The sequence below is a fragment of the Rhinatrema bivittatum genome, chromosome 11, assembly GCF_901001135.1.
Source record: "Rhinatrema bivittatum chromosome 11, aRhiBiv1.1, whole genome shotgun sequence".
Classification (NCBI taxonomy): Eukaryota; Metazoa; Chordata; class Amphibia; order Gymnophiona; family Rhinatrematidae; genus Rhinatrema; species Rhinatrema bivittatum.
In genome coordinates this window covers 86,163,596-86,187,761 of record NC_042625.1, presented here as the reverse complement: position 1 = coordinate 86,187,761, position 24,166 = coordinate 86,163,596, and the positions used below count along the sequence as shown (strand labels likewise).

The following is a 24,166-nucleotide window of genomic DNA, read 5'->3' as shown; positions in this document are numbered from 1 at the left end:
AGACTTTTTTATACTAATGTAAACAGATGTTTACCCATATGCAAGTTTTGAAAGTTACCATCCCTGAAAGCTGACCCCCTTGTAGCCTGTGCTTGTGAGATTGCCTTATATTCCCCTAAACTTGCGTTTAACATCAGACTTATCAGGTGTGGATATTTCTCCCTCACCAGAGGTCATCACTCCATGGAGAGTTTTTATCTTTCCCTCTTGCTTTCTGGCAGTTCTCTCCTCCCTATCTTGATTCCTGGGGATGGGGGGGGGGGGGGGGGGTCCTTCAGTTCGGGTTTCCAGAGGTCCTATCTACTTTTACTCCCCTTAACCAATTCAATGATGGGTTCCTGACCCCCCTCTTCTTTCTTCAGGCTGGTCTCATCCCCTTCTCCCCTAAATCTCTCTCCTCTTACTGTCCACTTCTGGTCTATTTTCTTCCTCCTTCCTCTCAACTACTCTACTCACTTTTTCGGTGCAGTTTCCTTTCCTCACTTTGTCAAGCTAACCAGGCAGTGATGGGAAGCTCTCTCCTGCTTTCTTTAGTGCGCAGCTGCTAAAAGGTCTAAGAGCCACAATAGGGCCCCTCTCCCCCCCCCCCCCCCCCCCCCCCACGTCCTTCCAATGTGCAGCAGCACAGTTTATAACTAGGGCTGCGATCAACCCCTCCTTCTCATCCCTTCAAGATACAGAGCAGTGCAGTTTGAGGCTCCTCGTCCCAGCGTGCAGCAATGCGATTTCGGGCTCCTAAAGTCTGCAACTGGCCCCTCTCTTATTTCTCCTTCTGGTCTGCAGCAATGCAGACAATTTTCCAGAGGAGCAATCTGTCCTCCTCTCACTTTCCTGGCCTGCAACAGCTGCTCAACTAGTCGCAGACAGCAGAAGCCAGCTAAACCTGCATGCAGCCCCTTTGTGATGATCTTGCAAACTCCTTGGGGGTCTGTGGACCCCAGGTTGGGAACCACTAGGCTAGAAGCTCTCCCTGCTCGGGTATGCGAGTCTTCAGACTTCCTTGTGGTCACTAGATAGGCTTACCCTTAAGACAGAAATGCTACATTATTCAAACTAGACCTTTTCATTAATTTAGCAGTTTGGAAACAGACCACCCTTCCCTTTTCTCCTGCTCCTTCCAACACATATCCTTTAAACTGGCAATAATCTTGGTGGATGGGAAGGGGGAAACAAGCTAGAATGGAGGCCTTGCTTGTCTCCAAGACTTTCTACACTAGGTCAGCCATAGACATGAGATGGTGCTGCCCTTTTATTCTTACATATATTTTAAAGATGTATATCAGAATGTATTCAATTCTGTGTAAGAGACTCCATCTCCATCATCTTACCTTTCTATCAAAAGCAAGCTTGGTCACAGATCAGATAGAGCAAATATTTACAGAATGACACTGTTTGGAATGCTTGCCATGGTCAACATGAATGTTTACCCTCTAAACACTTTCAAATTCTCCTTACCATTTGTCTAAGGACAGTTCACCTGTTATATAATTAGTTTAATTTATCAAAACATCTTTCCAAAGCTCTTTTGTCAGCTATGAAAATTGATCACGAGTAACTCCACTAAAGTAAGCCATCTCAAAACAGGTAAAACACATTTTCAGTGAAAGCACTGGTCAAGGCAAATTGTTGACTTATGGAAAACCAAGTCCCAAACAAGTTTTTGTTAGCAGCCAGAGCGATTTAGGGAGCTTGGCAAAGTGGCAATAGAATAGAGACCACCAAACCATGGCAGCTTTTAATGATGGCACCCAGCAATCCAGTAAGTTCATACAATCAATTGGTGACCAGTGTTTTGACATCAAGTGCTAAATTAAAAGGCTCAAGGCTTGTATCATGAAATCTAGGAGCCCGAGCAGCTGGAGTAATATCACCAAATGGGTTAATTTTACGGAACTTTGACAGAAACAAACCTCATTCGTAAACCAGGGCATGTCAAATAAGATTTGTTTCTCAAATTCACTAATGCCCTTAATACTTGCATTGTGCTTTCTCGGCTGGGGATCATACACCTGGAAGTTCTTTTTAATCAGGCCAGTGGCATCCAATACAACGGGAACAGTTTCTGCATCTTTCTGCCATATTTTCTTGGTCTCCAGTTGCATTATTTAATGTTTGAGGATCTTCTCTCTCCCCATATGATCCACAGAATAGTTGCTTGGTACTGACACTATCAGCAAGGCTGCTCTAGTGCTTTATTATATTATATTTATGAATATGCTTTTATGTCTTTTGTGATTTGAAATCTCTCTCATAGTTAAGAATTGCTCTTTTAAGTTTCCTTGACTTTTATGGTAATGTTTTATGTTTATTTTTATGACACTGTAAACTGTTGTGATGGAACCTCTCTAAACGACAGCATATAAAGTACCCTGTTTTCTTGCATCAAGCTTTTTATTTGTTGGAATAGCAATGTCACAGATGATCACAACTTTCTTCTCTACAATTCTCTCAGGGTCCTGTTCTCAGTACTTGTTTTGGTACACTGATGCTATAATTCACAATTTCCAATGGATGAACCATGCCATCTTATGCCTTTCTGCATACAGGCCTTCCAACATCAACACTTGGTATCCAGCAATGAGCTGCGTAACTTGTTTCTAATTGTTTTGCAGAGCTTACATTTATCCGTTTTATCATGTTCTATGCTGGCTGTGAACCATCTTGTCCGTCATCTGTTATCCTGTGCTGCAATTTTCCCTCTCATCCTTAGATTTAAGATCACCTCCACTTAACCATTGCTGAGTCAGATTTTGATCAACACGAGATACTCTGTATTCTCTCTATAGTTGTGCTTTTGCAGACTGATTTTCCTTGTCTGCTGATCAGATTCTTTAAAGAGTTTTTCACTTGTTTTGCAAATTCCCTTGACTCTTTCCCTTCGTGTGCTGGTAAACATCTCACTCATTCCTTCCACTTGCCAAAACAATTACCCCAACTTAAAGCTGGATGGAGACTGACCTGCAGACTGGATTGTCTCCTGGGAGACAGAGCCTCACATGAAGTTCAGAGATCAATGTAGATCAAGAAGTCAATCTGGGTATGATTTTATATATAGTGACACGTTTCCCACGTACCACACTAGTCAAAAATGCAACATGAAGAAAAGAATTCTGAAGCAGTTTTATTTTTGGTGGCTTCCGTGATTTTCTGGGTCCTTGACTACAGAGCACACTAGGGTTTTCAGATTAAAAACAGCCAAATTCAATCCATCATGTTCTACGATGGTAAAAATTGGGCCAATTGTTATAATTAGGAAACCCTTGTTCAGTTTCACACAAATGTTACTAACAAAAGCACACACCACAAGAAATGATACTCAATTACATCTAAAAGATCAGAATAACTTTCAAAAATCAGTGAATAGAATCAGCTGACAGGTCGAAAGGAGGGAAGGTAAAAATGCAAACCAGGCCATTCTGATTTTAGCGACCTGATAATCAGACTACTTTTAGCGGAAGGCTGTTCAGGAAAATGGTGCCAGCTGGCCCTGAGAAGGCACCATTTTGACATCACACTATGGCACCGGGCCAGCCACCGGCATTTTGACATCACACAATGGTGCCGGTTTTGAACCCTACTGGCTTGGGCGGACACCCTCGGGGCATCTCTCCTGCCCCTCTGGACCCCTATGGTCAAGGTAAGTGGAGACCAGGATGGTTCTCAGCCCCAAGTACATTTTGGGTGGGGGAATAAGAGGATCCCAAGGAGGGTGAGTTAGCCCCAGGAAGTTTTTGTCCGTTCTCCCCCCCCCCCCATGTAACCGAAGTAAAATTTCATTGATTTCCTTTTCTTTCATTTCATTTTGAAACATGAAACAAAATAGAAAATAGACATTTTCTAATGAATGCACACAAGAAAACATTGCAAACATTTATATCAGTTTCTCAGCCCATTATCTTAATCTTCGGTCAGCATGTAGTAACCCAACGAGGTCTTCTTGGCAAAGATTTGATGCATTCAAAAGTGCTATGAATCCCAATATAAAATAGTTACTAAATGACATTTATCAAGATGTCTATATAAACATGGAAGACGACTCACAGAAGAGAGGACCACGTTTCATTACACAGTCCTTGTAGTAGAGACTTTCAACATGGTCAGTATTCAGGCCAAATGTTTCTAAGACCTCATAAGCAAGTTTGCAGTTCTAACTAAACTTCTTTTGTCAAAGAGTAAAACTGTACCTCACCAGAAGGTCACTGCAAAGCAGAACAAAAAATAGTAATAATAATTAGGACAACAAAGTGTGAGATTTCTTTTCTTCATGCCCTTTCAACATTGGCCCAAAAGCACAGCAGTAAGGAAGCTGTTGTGACAAACTTAGGCGGGATAGAAAAGCGAATGCTGCTTTACAATGGAGGGGGGAAGCTCAATTTAATGACAACTGCTTTCCCAGTCTTTAATAAATACCGGCCCAAGCAGGATACAGAAATAAAGCCTCCAAAAGTACAATGTGTCACACACACGCACAAATACATAAAGCACAAAAGTTATAAAAAAAAAAACAAACACAAAACAAAAAAACCACACCCCAGAACCGGCACACGATATCTGGGACCCTATTCCATGCGCTTACCAGCTGTCTCCCCAATTATATAAAATTACATTTCTTTCTCAGCGACTGAATTTAACCCTGAAAATTCTGAGGGCCAGCTTTTAAGGGTAAATAAACCCTTCCCTTCTGACCTTTGGTTTCCTGTGCCAAAGTACCGTACTTCCTCCAAGCCATAGAGTTAACCCAACTAGCTCACTTTACATCTTACTGATATATATTTTTATTACAGAAGGAGAATGCTAAGTCAAACTGCAAATGCGTGCTAGCCATAGAAGGCCAGATTACAAGTCTATATCTTATTAACAAGAGGCACCAATCAGGGATTCACCAGTTGGGCCATGCTTACCCCATTTAAAAAAAAAAAATAAAGATGGTTGTAGTTAAATGGTCACTGTGACAGATTTTAAGTATAATTTTTAATTTCTACAAAATTATGTGTGCAAGATCAGGTGATTTATACTCTTCTTAGTAATAATGGACTTTTAAAACTTATTTGCTCTTCCTGATGAGGTCATCACTGTTTATTATTACTATGTACAATTAGGGAGAACTCACTTTCCAATAATAGAACATGCTACGAATGCATAATTCATAAACAACCCACATGATTCAAAACTCACAGAGCAAACAAGTCACCCAAAATATATCAATTAAACAGTGAGAGATTTTATATATTTCCTTCCAATAACTGGTAAACAAAAAGGATGCTGTGAAAGAAAAAATGCAAACATTTAAAGATATATGCTTCATAATGTAAAACATTTTGGAACAACTGTCAAAATATATATCATAGCCTTAAGTCATCAACTACTAAAAGTAGCTCTTATCCCGAGCAAAAATACACACAGCACAAGGAATCTAATTTTCCGACCTATGCATGGAACCAAAAGAACAATTTGACCTGCTCAGTAAACAAACTTTGCATGAATACGTTCAAACTTTTGCTATTTCTTCTTTTAACAGTGCTTTAGCCTTGCTCAGCTGGCCCTCGGATGTCAGCTGCACTGCCATCTTGGAGTATTGGCTACACTCAACCAACTCTACTGAGGCACTGGACTGGCCTAGGTCTGCCAAATTCAACAGCCGCTACTGTGCCATAAGAAATCTGGTATGCAAAATGACAATGGTGCTTAATGAAAGGAGAAAACAAGAAAAGCCAAGCTGCAGGTTTAGATTATGACAGCTGAAGGGAAGGGACACAGCAAAATTTGGTGCAGTAGCTTATTTGAAAGAGAGGGAGCAACCTGGAGATAACAGAAGTTGAAAAAATGGAGCAACATGGAGGTGATGGATGGGCACATACTGAACAAATAAAAAAAGTGTCCTAAGCGCCAGATAGGACAGGAGAACAAAAGTGCAGAAAAGGAGTCAAAACCTTAAAAATCAATGCGAGATATCTCCTAAACAGAACAAACAAGAGGTGCATGCAATTAAGGTGAATTGTAGGAGCAAGAACAGCAGCAAACAAGACAAAAGAATGACATGGACCAAAGATTTAGCAGAGATGTAGACAGAAAGGAAGGAGGTTCTCTATTGCATTTATATCACACCTTATCAAACCAACGGTTGGCCCAAGGTGGCTTACAACAAAACAAACACATACCTAATACTGGACAGAAGGAGAGGATGGGCTTTAGAAAAAGAAACCCAGCTCACAGAAGAGATGCAATGTGGGTGAAAGTGGGCCAGTCTAATGACTATGGACTGCCCGATCACAACGCAAGGGTCAGAGCCCCAGCCATTACACCATGGTGACATTTAGTGGCCAGAATACGCAGGCAGCTGCTGTCAGAATCCTTGGCCAAGGCTTGCAGATGTGACGACTGGGCAGGAAGGGACAGTGATACTTGAAGATGCAGCTCCAGTACAGGCTGATTCCGATTCAGCCAGAAACCCAGGGGAGGGAAAAATTCAAACTTCTCAGTGAGGTGTGAACAGGGAAGATTTACCTATGAGCAGGGATGGAAATTTAGAAAAAAAAACAGGTGCGCCAGTCAAAACTTTGTGTAGCAGGTAACTTGGCTCCTGGGATCCCAGCCCAGATTTAACTTGAGAAACAGCCAGTGGAAAGAACAGCCAAAAATTAAAGGGAAGGAAAGAAATGAAATTCCTGCTTATGAATGTATTTTCTATTTGAAAATATTTATATTCTGCTTTACTTGGACAAACAGTTCAGAAAGGATTACAATTTAAAAAAAAAAAAATACAGAACACTTATAACTCACTTCACATACACAACATAAAACTCAGATTAAACCATGCCAAACTCAAACAAAAACCCAAATACTCTTAATTTCCCCCCCCCCCCACCACACACAAAAAACAAAACACCAGGGGGAAAAATAAAATGCTTTAAGCTGCTTTCTAAGTCAACAATAGTCCATAAAAATCAGTTCCACCACTGAGAATGCCTGCCAATCACTGGATTCCAAATGCACCTCGACAGGGCAGTTCTGCTAACCAGTACCTGTAAGGAGTGAGCTGGACAATACAGCACCAAGATCAATTAAGTACCATGGGCCATCTCCAAAACTTTACACAAAAGCAACCTTCCCTTTAAGTTTTGACAGGCAATGTATGCAAAAATTCTCTTTTGTGCAACTTTTTATAAGCTGAGCTCAAATTTGTGGGCTGCGAGTCTGTGTAATGCAAACACCAGGATTTATGTGCACTATGTTTTGCCGTGTGCGCAGAATTCACGATCTGTGCGTGTGCACGGCTTATATTCCACGTCTTCCATGTCTGTTCAGCGCAGAATACAGGGTAAACATTCACACTTAGAACACTTTAAATAACTTAAAACATAGAACAAGTTACAACATTGTTCCATACCCTTCCATAGATTGCCTTTACCCATTTCCTAATTATTTTTTTTTTATATCCCTACCACTGGCAGCAAATTCCAGAGTACTGGAGCAAAATAAGAAAAAGCACACGCTGTTTTTGGCCTAAAGTCGTTCCCTGATGGAGCAAGCAACATATCCCATACTCTGAGTGAAGTGCTTGCTGCTTCCTTACCAAAATTTCCCCATTGGGCCCATTTATACACCATCACCAAGATTTTCAACTTCACACTTATCCCAACTGGAAGCCAGTGGGGAAATAGGATCTCTACAGCTCACAGTAGTCAATAAATGGGCTGCAGCAGGCTGAATCATCTCTACTGCCCTAAGCCGTTTGTCTGGAAGCCCCATAGGTAAAACGTTGCAATAATCCAAGTTGCTATATACAATGGTTTGCAACAGTTCTAAACTGCTCTGCAAACAAGATCCGTTTCAAAGGGCACAACAGTTTTAACTTATAGAAAGGTTTTCACTACCTGCCTATACAAGCCACTTCAACCATCAAGATTTGTACGCATAGATGCCATTATAAAACAAAATACATAAAGGTCAAATATTGAAAAGTGCAAAAAAAAAAATGAAAAGGCTGTGTGGCCCTTGCACACAAGCGCCAGCAAATATCTAAACGTGAGGTAACAAAGATGAGCCTGAGAAGAGGGTAGCAAGGACAGAACCTGAAGAATATCACCGGGTGACTTGGGGGCAGTAAGAAAGTAAACAAAAGAGCTATTTTTTTGTAGGGATATGTACTCATTCCATTTTGTCATGCTTGGTTGCAACACTGAAAGATAAAGTTTAGAAAAAATCCCTTCACACAGGCTTTAATTAAATTGTTTTGCATCCTGAAAACATCAAAAAACATGCTGGGTCAGACCAAGGGGTCCATTGAGCCCAGCATCCTGTTTCTGACAGTGGTCAGTCCAGGTTGCAAGTTCCAGGCAGATCCCATAAACTAAACCTGATTCCTGTTCCTCTCACTCCCAGGGATAGCACTAGCTTTCCCTTGTCTACCTGGCTAATAAACTTTTCCAAACTCTTTAAGCACTGTAATCGCCTTGACCACGTCCTCTGGCAACAGATTCCACAGCTTGATTGAACGCTGAGTGAAAAAGTAGTTTCTACAATCTGTTTTAAATCTGCTGGTTGTTAGTTTCATAGAGCATCTCCTTGTTTTAGTATTATTTGAAAGAGTAAATAACCATCCTTTATTCAATCACTCCATCTCCACTCATGATTTTATAAAACTACCATATCTCCTCTCAGCCATCCTGAAGAGCCCCAACCCTTGTAGCCTTCTCTTTGTAAGGGAGCCGTTCCAACCCCCTTATTTTTGTCACCCTATTCTGTACCTTCTGTAGTTCCACCACTTCATTACTGAGATGGGGCAACCAGAACTGCACACAACATTTGAGGTGCCAATACATCATGGATAGACTACTGGTTTCTCCATTCCTTTTTGGATCAATCCTAACATTCTATTTGTTTCTAAATTCTTAAGTTTCCACACACACAGGCATTTCTTTCTGAGGCAAATGTTTTCTGGAGATGAAGCCATAGTATAGGTTTAGAAATGATAAATAGTAATAAATGTCAAATCATGTCTTAATAGCTCAGGAGTTAAAGGGTTAAACCCAGCAGGCCTCTTTAGGACAGAAAATCTAGTGACCCTGATATTAATTATAAGGACTTGTGTATTTTGAAACATAACAGGGAGGAGAGGAAGACTCAAATTAGATAAAGAACCAACTGGAAAACTGCTGTCAATACATACGTCCTGTACCCGACATGGCCGCTGGCCAGTGCACACTATCAACAAGAGTCTATGGACAAGACGAAAGCATTTTTAGGGAATTCATAGATGTATAAATCCTGGCCTCCAGGCAACACTTTACATTCCAAGGAAACTCATTCATATATATTCAGTTTGTATGAAAACAAAACCGGTAAGAAGGTGGACAAAGGCACAGAGGATGTGCATTTTGATGCAACAAGGTACAAAACCATGCCTTGATGCAAAGTCAATTTTTGGATTAATTGGTAATTACCAAAGAGATGGAAACCTACAAGTAATCATATTAGATGATCTGAAGGTTTCCAGTCAGTATGCAGTGCTAGCAGCATGCTTGGATACATAAGAAAAAGGGAAGTAATAATAAGAAGCCACCCAGAGCACTGTGCTCATGCTACACTTCTGGTAGCTCTTCTGAACTGGTTCTATCCCCTCAGTGTCTGTCCAGAACACCCTACAAGCTCCACAGGGAAGCTCTTTGGCACAACGCAAGTATAAATCTGATAAACCTGAGCAGAAAAATTCAGAGAACTTGCACACCAGCAACAAAATGTAGGAGCCAGGGCAAATTTGTTTTGTTTTTGGTTCTTCCTTCTCTCAATCTTTTTCCCTGGGCCTAAGGCTCAGCTCGGTGGCAATGGAAATGCTATCTCCACAGGTCAAGGCTCTCTCTCCTGTTGGGCCTGGAGCAGCATAAAGTGCTAAATTTGAGATCCCCATGAGATCTGGCACACAGAGAACTTCCAGCCCTGAACTTTTGTGAGGTTCCATAGAAAAAGCAGCTCGGGGGGGGGGGGGGGGGGGGGGGGGCAGAGAAAATACTTCTTCACTGAGAGAACAGCGGATACTTTCTAGCAACCAAAAGAATGCATGTTAAGCCCATTTGGGACAAATACAGATGGTGGGAGTAAGAGCAAGATGAGGCGCAGCTTACGCTGACTCGAGGCATGCAACTGGAAAAACCAAGACATCCTTGTATGTCCCACTACTATGCTACATTTTGAGTCTGTAACTTTTTGTAAATCTGCAAGGGAAGCATTTCAGAACATCTTCTAGGATTAATCAGGACGACTCTGCTTCTCTCATTTTAAAGAAAAGTAGGAATCCTTGTGCTAACTGCAAAGATGCCAGACAGGGATTCTGCAACAAATAATGATGGCCATATACCAAAATTGTCCTGAAAGTACAAAGACAAAGGTGGCTAACAGGAACAGTGTGTGTCGTGGCAAGGCGTTTATCTTATTTCTTCGATTTATACATTACCTTACCATACAAATGCTCAAGGTAGTGTATGGTACAAAACAGAAAGCAAACCGTGCAATGTTATTTATTCTATTTAACAAACCAACTTTTCATTGGACTGGAAAGTTTATTATAGCTGTTACCCTTTGCATACAATATTTTTACTGGTTTTATTCAATTAACTGATATTCACTGTTGTGGAAAATACTTTGGTAGGCAGGAAAACGTATTCTTTTTGTAATTCACTGTTTGTCATTTTAGCTGGCTTATGCACTGGAAGTTAACTCTAAATGTTGATTAAGTTGAAATGCTACCTCAGTGTGGAAAGTTAATAATGAGATATCTCCAACCCTTTCCCAGTGGTGATTCAAGCATCTGCTAACAGTATCTGAGAGTCACACACTCTTACAGTGGCTCTCCTGATGGGCTCTAGGGGCATGGAAGGGTGTTTTAAAGGGTGAGCAGCACCCAGATGCAAACTCAGATACTGTAAAATCTATATAAAATGTTTTAGTGCTATACTATTTAGGCTGCATTTCAAACAGCTACATTGGTCCTGGGGAAAAAAAAAAACTGGAGCCTTTATAGGTTGTGAGACCTTTTCAAGAACAAAAGAATGTAGTACATAAGATTTTGATACTACACAGGCCTCTTCCGCTGGTCGTTTAAAAAGTTTTCACAACCTACAAATAATCAAGATAACCGAGCCAGCTAGATGGCTGCAATTCTGAACGTGCTTAGTATTGATAACTCATCTGTAACGTTTATGCAACTAGTTCATTGCATAAATATTATAGAAGAATTAACTAACTAGATGGCCAATCGTAGCCACCGATTTTCAACAAGTAGCTAGTACTCAGATACTGCCAAGAACCAGGTTTCTTAGCTGGACACAGCTTGGCTTCATTTTTAATACAATCTGGATCAGCTATGGGCTACACAGAAATGGCTAAATTTACAATTTGAAGAGTTGATCTCTGGCACTAAGGTACATGAGGCTATTTCTAAGACGACATCAGAGATGCTTAAAAACGTTTTAGAAGTATGCAACTTAAACCCCCCCCCCTTTTTTTTTTTTTTTTTTTTTTTTAATCTTGCCAAATTTTGAAGGCACAAACAAAAATTACCCAAGGAAAAACAGACTCCATCACAAGTGGTGAATAAAAGAGCAAAATAAATGCCCAATTGCATACTTTGAAAAACAGTAAACCAAGAAAAACTACTCCCAAGGTGAAGAGCTCAAGTTATTAAACTCATTCCCTGCATAGGAGCAATTGTAGGCAACTGACCCAGATCACACAACAGGGATGAAGGGACAAGGCCAAAGCAGCACAACTCTCCTTTGTGGTCATTTGGCTACTTACTGATGAAAACTTCTGGCACACACAAATGTTATGATGCTTATTGGATTTCTGTCACACTGTTCAAGACTATTTATTTAATCCCACCCCATGTTATCAAGGGTTTTATCCAATTATACAACCTAGGTGCATTGGTCCACTTGATCACTTTTGAAGTAACAGATTACCCACCAATCAAATGTTAATAACTGCAACCTCTTAAGAAGCTATCAAAGCGGATTCCCTTTCTTGCTCCAAAGTAAGGGACAACAAATGCAAGGTATAGGTTAAGAGAAAATAAAAATAATCCAAGTTACATAACATTCCAAAAAGATACTTCTAGGGATTTTAACAAGTCCATTTTTTTTCAACTGTTTTTCTTTTAGATCACCTTCATATTTAAGCTTTTAATATGCTTTACTCTGTATTTAACAAACTTTCCATAAATTTCAGTTCAGAAGTGAAGACCTGTACTTGCAAAATTGCTTTAACAGACATTAACATGCAGTGCCTGACAATCATTCCGGGTCAGGAAGTACAATATCATGCACATGGTTTTGACTTAAAAAAATTAAGTTGTAGATCATGACTTATTTCATCCTTAGAGAAATTAGTAATGAAAGCTTTTCAGCACTCCTGTTTAGCAAATCTCACCATTATGACCAGTAAACTGGATGCCACTATAATTGATCAAAACCCCCACAGCAAGCTATGGATTGATACACACAACTTGAAATTAAGTATACATTCAGAGAAGGAATTTAAAACAATATGGCCTTAAGGAGAACCTTAATTCAGTGGATAAAGGGGAAAAAAGGGACTACCTAGGAATAAGATCAAATGAAAAAAAACACAGCCAAGTTGATATTGAGAGCTATAGCTAAGTACTTCTGATTCAAACAATGGACACAAAATTAAAGCAAAATATAGCTATGGTGGACTGGCCCAGTGGTTCATTGACAAGTGCTGATAATATATTTTAAGTATCACCTTGATGTATATTTGTATCTGTTTGAATATAGATGCATTGTTGGCTTCTCACTGCATATCTATCTTTAGTTTCTTATAAGTACTAAGCACCGCCATCTGCATAAGTTTGGATTCCTGGGTTAAGACTAACTCTTCAGGCCAGATGGGGTTGCTACACAGGCAGTGCTCACAATTCTTTGGGACAGGGGTGCGAACAGAAACAATTTTATTTGGGACTTTTGTCTTCTCTTTCATCGCATTTGGTACATTACTTATGTACACCAAAACCATACTACCATGTATAAAATTGATTTTCTGCACGTAAAATACTTACATGCATAAAACTGACACAAATGAATGTACACCCTGCTCAGCAGTGATATCTAGAAGCCAGAGCCTGGGTCCATATTCTGGAGAAAATGATAGTCTATGGCTCCTGGTTACAGTGGCTGGATTAAGGTTGGGGGGGGGGGGGGGGGGGGAGAAGTGAATGAAGGTTCATAGTGCCATAGCTCCAAAAAAAAAAAAAAAAAAGCTTATACGCAGAGTTGGAAAAACTCCTGGAAGACAGGCTACCTGGGTGTCTAAAATTCAGAGGGGGGGAGGAAAAAAAAAAAGCTAAAGATATATAAAATTCTAAACAGCAAATAAAAAATAAGGCTAAATAAGGGAAGAGCCAAGCAATTTAGCTACAAACATGAAAAGGTATGAAAACATTTCACTAGCTCTTAAAATTGTGATTGCCATTTCCACCCCTGTATATCTATTAGAAAAGCTGCAGCACAGTAGCACTGGGTACTTTGTGATGAGGGTCAGCATAAGTTTTGGAAGGCAAATTGTTACATTCCTTATGAACAAACATATCTAAATTACAATGGGAAATCCTTTCACTTTACCCCATTATGTAATGAGCTTCCCAAATTTCACTGCACAACACCTTAGTTTTATCAAACAACCTGTGTAAACAAGCCCTAGATACCAGAGCAGAACACACTGAAGACCTGAAAAGGACTTCACAGTAGGTTTCACGTAAGGGCACAAGTTACCTTTTTGACATTGTCCTCCTCTTCCTGGCGTTTCTCATAGTGTGAGAAGTCGTCAAAGATAGAGGTGGTGTGCTTATAGCTGGCAATTATTTTCAGCACCTGCTTGCCCTTTTCCAGAGGCACCTCCTGAGTGTCCCTGGAGTTGGTCACCGGTTTGTTCTCGTTATTCTCTAGGCGGATGTGTCGCAGCTGGCTATTGGGAACGTCTTTCACAAAAATCCACCTGACGTCGAAACGTCCCTTCCACTTGTCCTGGGACCACACGCCAGCACACGTGTTGTAGTCCACGGCAGATCTCATTTCTGCCACACCGCAGAAGTGACCGCTGCCATTGACGCTGAACAGTAAGTACACGGGACCCTTCCCGTTCATTGAGCGGTAGGCCGCATCCAGTCTCTTATTGCCGTGCTCTGTGCTGCACCAGATGTTGTACTTAATGGAGCGGTGGATGTCATCCTCCGAGTAGCTCTTGATGATGAACACACGCCCATGTTTCGGGTTCCAATCAAAATCTTTCGGGTTGTAATTGTTAATGGACCTCAGCTTCTCCAAGACAGGGTGTGGCTCAGAAGGAACAGAATTGGAACTGGGCTGAGACGGTCCCACCCCGTTACCATCCACGCCATTCTGCCCAAACCCATTGCCACGGTTACGAGGAGCCACCCAACGGGTGGGCTGAGCCTGCTGCTGTTGCACTGGCAGCTGGGATGGCTGTGGTGGAGGAGGGGGCAGCGGTTGCTGCTGCTGCCCTGTAGAGACCTGTTGCACGGGCTGACTATTGCTCATCTGTGGGCCCACTGCTTGCGGGGAGAGTTGGGTTGGTTGCTGACCCACATTTTGAACTAAAGTATGGGGCGGGGCTTTAGCCACAGGCCCTTTGTTATCCCAAGTTCCAATATCCATGTTGTGTTTTATTGGTGGTGGTAGACTAGAACCAGCAATACCATTCTTGGTCTTCAGCTTAGGCTGCTGCTTTGCTGGTTTGCTTGCAATATCTGCCCAAGACGCCGGCTTCGGAGGAGCAATCGTGGCTGGGGGCAAAGTGCTGGAAGCCACAATATTACTAGGCATAGATCCACTACCAACCGCAGAGCCAACCACCTTTGGGACATTGTTGGATACATCAGAGCTCCCAAGTTTAAGTGCTGCCATTCCCTGGTCAATAGTATTCATGCCAGGAGCCTTGTTGAGAGTTTCATTGGCAAAGGCAGACTGTCCATCAATCATGGCCCCACCCAAGGAGCTGGGAGCATATGCATAATTGCTGCTATATCCAGAGCTCTGGGTGGACTGTCCCTGAGAACTGTTAGTCCCCCAGGCTGAAAAGTCAATCCCACTTGGAAAGAAGTTGAAGCCATGCTGGCCAAGAAAAGGAGTGCTGCCCAAGGTCCCAGGCTGACCAAACATTGCATCGGGAAGGAAATGAGGTTCACCATTGCTTAGCTGTCCATAAGAGGTCAAGTAGGGCATAGGTGGGTCACCACCTGTGGACCAGGCAGCCTCGCTTAAGGAGTAGGAGAATCCAATGGATGGACTGTAGTAACTTGGCAAGTAGGAGTCAGACATTGCAGTATATGCATTACTCTGCAAAGCATGAAAAGAGTATAATTAATAAGAAAGTAATTGTCATGCTCTAGGATAAAATATCCAAAAGTTCAAATATATTCAAAGAGTGGACTTGTAAATGACTGATTTGAAATGCAAGTTATCCTATGAAAAATGAGACCCCTTTAAAAGAAAACCTTCCTGGGGAAAGGAGCAGAATAAGGTGAGTGCAAAGTTCAAGCATGAAGCACAGCCCCCAGCCAAGAGAAAACCATTCCACAATACTAACAATTCACATTGATGTTTTTACATTTAAAGGTTATTAAAAGTAAGTAAATAAATCTGCTACTTGTGAATGCTCTCAGGAAAACTGCTTCACCCTCCCAACACAAGTAAGGTATAAGTTCCATTGTGGCTGCTTTACTGTAGCTGAAATGCGGATGCGTTGCTTAATATTTCTATACAGAGGATCAAGGATGTTTGCATTAGTCAAGGTTAATTTAAGTTTTGTGCACATACAATTCCATAGAAAGTTATTGAAGTATCAGTAATGTTATTTTTCACTTACTGTAGCGCACATATCGACTTTTTACACCTTGGTAAAGATTAAAAGATCCCTTCACAGATCTGGTCATGTGGATCATTGCTGCCTGCCACTGGATTTGATTTGGCTAGTGGCTAAGCATTTTCCTTTTTGGTACCAAAACTGAAAACTGTGTGATTATTCAGCATCAACCATAGTCTTTAAACTACAACCAAATTGTTTTGCTACTTTCAACCTTAAAACGCACATACTAACCCCCATGTTTCTCCAGAGCATCCAGAATTAAGTACCCGAGACTACGTCTACTCGGCCCCTTTGCTTATTTACTTATTGAGTTATGCTTCTTGCCACCACATTCACTGATGTGTCTGCTATAAACAGAACATTTTTCCATGCACAAGCTACACATGCACATATTTGAATGTTTCCAAGTTTGGACAAACAGGCAACGCAATTTTTGTTCCTTATTTTGTGCAGTACTTTGGTTTATGCCATGGAACCCTTATTTTTAAGGCCACCTAAATATGAAAAAAAGCTCTTGTAGAAGTTCTTTGAATGATTACTGGATTTTTGTTTTAAAGAAAAATACATTTGCATACACTGGACTCATCATAGCATATTGTTGGAAAGGAATGGACATTCTCTTCCCTATTCCATATTTTCCTTTAAGCAAATGTTTGGAGGTGTAGAAGGAAAATAAAGCCCACTAATCACGCCAAGATTTGATAGTTCAGGGTTGCCCAGCTCTGGCACTCGAGCCACAAACCAACCTGGTTTTCAGGCTATCCAAAATGAATATACATAGGTTAGATTTGTATGCACTGCCCTCCTTGTATGCAATATCTCATGCATGTTCATTATGAATAGCCTGAAAACCATGTAGGTTTGTGGCTCTTGAGGACTGTTGGCCACCCCTGTGATAGTTAATCTTTGTGGCAATGCTCAGTGCTGTCATGCAGGAAGACCTGTATTCCTGAAACCTTGGACAGGCTGCAGAGAAATGTTCACAACCTCCACCTCTCCAGGCAGTGAGAAAGGGATGGGGGAGGCATCCCAGTCATTATGCAATGGTGACACCTAATGGCAGAGGTGTATACACTTGGAAGGGAATAAAATCCAGGGTTGTTGCAAATGACTCATGGCACTGAAGCCCCAACAGAAATAGATTCAAAGAGAAGGATAAACTGACAGACCAAAAGGGTGGGGGAGATGTGGAACTTTATACCGTCACTTCTTGTTCTATAGCAGTCTTTCCTCTGAAAATGGTTTATTTTTGTGCCAGATATATCTTTGACATATTTGAGTGTCTCCAGCATACTCTCCTCGCCTCTCAGATGGTTTCTCTCAAGCTGGTCCTCAGGCAGACCCTAGCCAGTCAGATTTTCAGGATATCCATAATGAATATGCACGAGAGAGATTTGTATATTATGGAGGCAGGGCATAGAAATCTCTCATGCATATTCTCTGTGGATATCCTGAAAACTCAGATACTGATGTAGGATATACATATTAAGGTGCTTAAGTCTCATATCATCTCTTATAGTTGTGACCCTGTATTGTTTTGGCAAATTCTCTAGACAGCCTACTTTCTCTTTCAGTGGTATAAGATGCAGAATGGGAGTTAGCCTGTTATCTGACATTTCATACTACCAAACAGAGCTTCCTTTGGTTACACAGTGCAAGCCTCATTCTAAAAAACATCTATTATTGACCTTTGCAAGGCCGAGATGCAATTTGCTAGATTTATCGCATACATTTACTACTGTGGCATAACATGTCCCATGAAGAAGGTGGCAAGAATCATGTAGACAATGAAACACAGCCCTACCCAAACAGAAAATGTCTGTTTCAGTATTCAGTTTACACACACACACAAAAAAAAAAGATTCTTCAAACCACTCAGTTTTATTTAATACCAGTAAAGCCTGTTGCTTCGACACGTTTTCTCCCTCCCCTGCGTGAACCTCACGCTTTTATTACATGGTTATTCAGTTTGCTGCTACCCTCTGTGTTTATTGTAAAGCCTGGAGCTGTGTTTTGTTACCTATAAACTGAGGCGATGTTCCCAACGTGCCCCAGTATATAAAAATACTTAAATAAAGAAATCCACAAAGACTTAATCTGTGTTCTGCTATACTGAAAATGTATAAACCCCAAAAGGAAAATAATGAAGATTAACTGAAAAACAAACTAAAAAACACACTAGTTGTATTGAGTTTACTGAAAATTTTAAAAAGGAAAAGGAATGCTATGTCCACTATATTGCCACTACTAAAGAACATGCCAGGATACAGGGCTGGAAAATTCTTAGTAATCTAAAAATTGGCACCTAAAAATCAGAAAAGTTAAAAAACTGGACAAAACCTAAAGAAACAAAAGTAAGAAAAAAGTTAAAGAAAAAAAAAAAAAAGGGGAAAATCTTTTCTCCCCAACTCCTAAAATGTTCTGGACTGGTGCTTAAGTTTTCTAACTATATTTCTATTCCTAACTAAGGAATTATAGGATAGCGACTTACCATTAAAAAAAAATCTAATAGAAATGGAAACTATTTGGAGAACAGGAAATTGCATGTTTTTCACTCCCTGCCTATGCCAGGAAGCCAACATTTCTAGCTACAATAATTAGGTGAGAAAAGGAGGTGAGTCATGATTGGATCATTGTCAGTAAACAAAGAGGAAACCAATTGCACAGTTTTACCTTAAAACTCATCTCCAGGTACAGAAGAAGCTAGGTTATGGAAAACACATCAAACCAGTTCTTTCCAAAGTCTCCTACCATTATTTACTTCATTCATTCCTGCAGACTGGCCTGTTGGCTCTATGAAGCAGGTATTTTATCATCACTCACCTGTCGGGCCTGAGTGCTCAGGTATGGCTCAAAATCATCATCATTCAAGGAGTCTTTCTGATGCACAGCTCCATTTTGCACTGAGGACAAAATTTTTAAGCATGAGAAAAATAATCTTATCAGTCATTCTTGTGTATGTCTAAAAATACAATATTTGGAAAGTTATCTGTGGTATTGGTAAACACAAGGGCAGTATACAGAAACAGCCTAAAACATTTTACAGGCTTGTATCTAGCTGCCATTCTCAAGTTCTCATGCTTGCTGAGAATATGTGGAAGGAGTGAAACAAGAAGTGTCTACATGCTTACTTTGTCTTATCTGCATGATGCATCATCAGCAGACACATATAGGGATATGTCTTATTACTTTGATGTCGAATTAAAATTTATCAAAGTCCAACAAGGCTAATAAAATGTCTAACATAAGACATTATTATATTAATCTTCATTGTATATTCACTTCATGTTTCATACTCACCTTAAGCCTTTGGGAATGGCAGTATATTAAATATGAGATTAAAATACCTTGTTAAACAAATGACTTGGTTACAACTAAACATGAATTTTCCCATTTCAATCTTGTGCTTGAAAAATGCACTCAAGAATCATAGGAGAATAAAATGAACAAAAAAACTATAAGATGCAAACTTCAATTTCACTTTTATTGTGCAGTTGAAATCCTCATTCCATATTAAAGTAGATGTTCTCTCAGTATCATTGCGTAACAAATGAGAATTTTGCAATCAAAATTTTAGATAATTCTTTATCAGGGTTACTGGTAGCTCAAGTGGCAAGTACTGCACCTTGCCATTCAGAAGACCTGAGTATGATGCTAGGACTGAGGATGCCATGGAGGGAGTCCAAGTCATTGCAGAATAGTGACACCTAGTGGCCAGACTTAAGAATCCATGTTTGCTGGGCTTTGAAAGGAGCTTTTGTTTGTGACCCAGGCCAAGCATTGCTCCTGCAGTAGTTGATGGTGCAATACCTTTGTTACTGTTTATTGCAATAGCCAGGCAGCAGTTTATAAAAAAATGGGGGGGAATCCCAATTAGTTGTGAGTGAAGGCTCATGGTACCATAGCCCAAAAGAAGCTGGTTCTGACTGAGAACCCCAAAAGAAGAGGAAATTGCCAGGCCAACACACCCCAAAAACAGAAAGGTCTTTTTTATTATTTTAAATTTCATTCCTAAATAGATATACAGCTTTACATATTCAAAAAATTAAAGCTATTTAACCACTTCTGGTATTTAAGAACCAAAATTAACAAAAAGATTTTTACCCTTATCAGAACTCCATGCAGGCATCACACAAATCTGACTATAGAACTTTAGTGGAAAGTAAAGATTTTTCCCAAGAGCATAGAAGTAAAAATATTGGAAAAATATAGTTCACCACTAAATACAATCTAAACACAAAGAAGGAGAAGAGACAAAAAAAAAAAAAGGAAAATTGGTAGCTTGAAGACTACACTTAGAATTTCTTTACCTGAGTATAAGGTACATGAGAATATGGGTTAAAAAATTATTCTAAATTTGAGAGAAAATGTGTAATTTAGCCTTTTCCTCTTATACCTCCCTCTTCCTGTACATGCATGGAAGAAAATCTAAAAATAAAAAACTAGGCCTTTCCTACTTCTCTCAGCTTGTAAATCTTTCACCAGCTACTTCAGAGAATCCTTAGAGTAGTAATCTGATTTTCCCTTTCCTCCTTCCACAGGTTCTCTGTTACCACAATCATAATTACAGCTTATAACAGACTTTCGCCCTTTTGTAAAGACAAAGCCACAAAAGATATGGTTACTTCGGGTTTTTAGTCTTTAATCCATGTTTTAGAAGCATCTTTATTAATTTGCTCTACTTCCTGCTAGCTAGGAGTTTAAAACAATAAAATGTAAGTTTCAAGAAGATAAACTCCTTGTCTGAGGAATAGGACTCTTTCCCAGACTGAATTATTAAATTATTAATAAGAAATAAAGCTTTTTCCCTCTCACTTACAAAGCTTCTTATGCACTAGAGAACAGAATATAAAAATTTCCCACGCACGATTAGAAATAATTCCTTTGCGCCTCCCCCCAAAATAAGAATTATATTTTTCAGGAATTTATAGAGTAGCTCCTCTTTTCCTTGGTTATAACGTTCCTAATCTCGCCTTCCTAAATGCTTAAAGACGTCGCAGAAGGCCCTACGTTTGGAGAAAGCTCTTCCTGGTCTTGGGCTGATGGAGGAAACAGCAGCGAGAAGAAACAGAACCGCAAGTTCCTGGCTTTGGATTTCCCCTGTGACCGTAAAAGGCCCTTCTTCGCCCACCACCATCTCCTCGTGGAGAGGAGCCCAGCACGTCTAACAAGAAAACGAGGAGATGGAGGCCTGGCTCCTCCTGGACAGGCCCTGTAGCCCAACAGCAGCAACAGACACATGGGAAGGAGGGGAGGGAGAAGCCAGGAAGGCGCATTCAACTCTTACCTTTGTTTCCTTGGCCTTTCGGTCTCTGCAGCGTGTCGGTCACAGGCGGATCCATGACGAAAGGGAAAAAAAAAATGGAGGAGAGGGAAAGAAAAAAAAAAAGGGAGAAAGTTAGAGACTGCGAAGAAAGCAACGAGGCCAGGCCCGAGGCGGCGGGTGATCAATAAGGGAGGGAGAGAGGCAGCGCCGCGGCCTAGCGCGGCTCCTTCCTCCTCCTTCGCTCACACAAAGCCAGGGGCCGGGGGGGGCAGCGGTACCGGTGGAGGGTAGGAGGGCGGCGGGTGATGTTCTGGTCATACCTGTTCCAGGAGGCTGCTGGCCGACATGGCGCGTCCGTCTCCGGGGGAGGGAAATAGTGATGATGGTGCGTCTTAAGCGGGTTGGGGGTGGGAGGCAAGCAAAGAGGTGGGGGAGGGCGAGAGTGCTCCGGTCACAGGCTGAGGGTATGGTGGAGGTAGCGTCCGAGAGTGGCGGGGAGGGGATGGGGCCCGCTCCGGTGGCTCCTGAGGGCAGCGGCCGCGCTGGCTCCGGGCTTTGCGGTTACTGGGAGGGGGAGGGGGAGCGGGCGGACGATCGGCGGTCGCGCTCGGCGAGGAAGAAAGCGGCGCTCTAGCTCCCTCTCGTTCGCTTGTTCGCTCGCTGCCTGTGGCGCGCGCGCGCACGGGAGGGGGGAAGCGCTCAAGATGGAAGGTGCGCGTTCACGCATCCAAGAAGGAGGTGGGGCGGGGGGAAAGACGGAAGGATGACGCAGGCGCCGCGCTCGCTGGAAAGCGGAGGTGGAGAGATGTTACCATAGAGACGGACTCTCGATCTCCCTTTTCTCTTACGGGCTGAATTGTCGGGCTCCCCACCGCAACCACCGCTACCCCAGAGCTGGCAGGCGGCCGGCAGCGACCCCTGCAGCCGAGGAGGGGGAACGACCTGTACCTTCCCGTTATGGCTTGAAAAGTTTTGGCTGTCTCCGAGACGCGTTAGTAATCTGCTTCGGCACAGCGCACCATGCTCTGTGATCTGCACAAAGGAAGAACTCCATCTGTTTGAAGATGTGATTTTTTTTTAAGTGCCAGGACTGAAAGAGCCATTAGTGGCTACTGCGTGTAAAATTGGTCTGGCTGCCTTATGGCACTGATGCTCAGACTCCTTGGGAACACTTCGTATATATATGGCGTGCCGACGGAGGTATTTATGCAGCGCTGTACAAAATGCGGTAACTTCTGAATCTGAATATGGGTAACCTGCAGGGAGCGGCAGTTACAACCATGAATAGCTGGTTGGACAAACTATATGGACCAGTTTGGTCTTTATGTGCCGTCATTTACTATGAGACAGAGATGTGGAAAAATTAGACACCCACCGACAGAAGAAAGTGTAATTATATCGCAAAATGTGTAACACTTCTTTAGGGTAGGGGAGTCATAGACTGGAGTTCTGGGTTCAAATTAGTGTGCGGTGGAATAGACGGTGCAGCGGGCCACCACTGTAAAGGCATCCCTGCAGAAGGCTGCCCCAGCTCCATTGGGTAAGAGTGGGCATTTTTCGTTAAGGGACACCTCTCTTCACTAAGGAATCAACTCCCATGCAATTAATTTGGTGTTTCCATTAGGAAAACGAAATAATCACCTCAAGCACCAAAATTTTGGGGACAGCAAAATCCCACAACACAAGGCCCAGAGAGAGAAAGCCAATACTGCCAAAGAAGGGAGCGCTGTGCTGGAGCTGTAGGTAAGTTGAGGGTAGGGGGATGTATGACTGAAGCTTTAGGTACCAAATACTCGTGAACTGGTCCCACTTCATGCTGATGGCAGAGGTGGTGGTTCCAATAAGGCTTGACTTATTTACAGGAGCAGAGAGAATCCTAAGTCCAGTTACAACGTCCACATTGTAGTAAAGCTACGCTACCCATTTGTACTGGAAAACAGCAGCAGCAGCAAACTTCCACCAAGAGCAAGTTACGAAAGCCCAATAAAATGCTGAGGGCAGAGTCCTAGCTAGAAGGCATGGCAGTTATGTAGGGTAAAGTCCAGATTCCCATGAGCCTATGACAAGTTTCTCACTTTTCCCAGTCAAATCACCTCAGTTAACATTAAAGTTTGGAACTTACCCAGTCCAGTCCCAGTATGGTGAAAAACCTTGCTGGGAGAACTTCTCAAAGGGCTGTCTGCATGTCCCTCCTAGAGGTGGCTTCTGTAGTAGGCCCAAAACCGAAGAGTAAGCAAAGGAGCAGGATCTTTCCCTGGTGAAATACAGAAGCTTTATCCTAACTGGTGCTGGCTCTTCAGATTCCTAATGCCAACTCCTCACAGCAACCCCTGGATGAGTTGCTACACTAACACAAAGCAGGGGTCTCACTTGATGATCAACAAGGGCTTAAATGTACATAGAGAGCAGCAAGATTGCCAAACAATACTTGAGAGTACATGGCACTATTGTGCAAGGCTACATATCTATAACAGAAGGTAGTCCCATAGGGGTATCATATCTGTAAGTAAAGTAGAATGCTGCATTAGTTCACGCAAAAGGTTAACAAACAAAAATAAAATTAAGGTGCTACCTTTATAATGGGACACACTACATTTGACTAGCTTTAAAGAAGTGATGTTTCCTTCCTCAGACACAGAAGGAATTAGCAAGAGATTTTGCCAGAAAATACAAGTGAATCATAAAATGCTTTCCAATGAGACTGAGAAGAGAAAGGGGCTTGCTTGGATGTGATAGAGTGATCAGGTGACCTTCAGTGGAATTTTATAGCCGATGGTGAAAGCCCCAGGTATCTTGTTAAGTCCATTCCTGTCAGTTCCAGAGTCTGATAATTTCACACTGGAAATGTCTTACAATCCTAGATTATTTTGAATTTACCTTTTAGGATCCTGATCAGAAGATGCAGTGGTCTGATCCCAAAAAATGTTCCTCCATGAAGATGTTACTGTGATTTCTTTGTGATAGGAGATTTTGCATCAGTGTAAATAAATTATTGTTTTTAAC

At 41.6% G+C, this 24,166-nt stretch overlaps 1 protein-coding gene and 1 long non-coding RNA gene across 3 annotated transcripts in view; one reads left to right on the top strand and one right to left on the bottom strand.

Moving 5' to 3' along the window:
• YTHDF2 (YTH N6-methyladenosine RNA binding protein 2) overlaps nt 1-21,914 on the bottom strand; it is a 27,708-nt gene extending 5,794 nt beyond the window's left edge. Inside the window, exons 1-4 of the mRNA XM_029620047.1 lie at nt 21,484-21,914; nt 21,185-21,209; nt 18,721-18,800; nt 13,785-15,368 (exon numbers count right to left, since the gene is read on the bottom strand). Coding sequence (XP_029475907.1) covers nt 13,785-15,368; nt 18,721-18,800; nt 21,185-21,209; nt 21,484-21,510 — 1,716 coding nt within the window. The 5' untranslated portion in view covers nt 21,511-21,914. The remainder of the gene's footprint in view (nt 1-13,784; nt 15,369-18,720; nt 18,801-21,184; nt 21,210-21,483) is intronic.
• Nucleotides 21,876-24,166, top strand: LOC115100941. Of its 2 annotated transcripts, XR_003859220.1 has the most exons (4): nt 21,876-22,363; nt 22,788-22,906; nt 23,796-23,951; nt 24,048-24,160. It is a non-coding gene; the product is annotated as an uncharacterized LOC115100941 (long non-coding RNA). The 2 variants fall into 2 exon arrangements; XR_003859221.1 differs by lacking the exon at nt 23,796-23,951 and having other exon boundaries at nt 21,881-22,363; nt 24,048-24,166.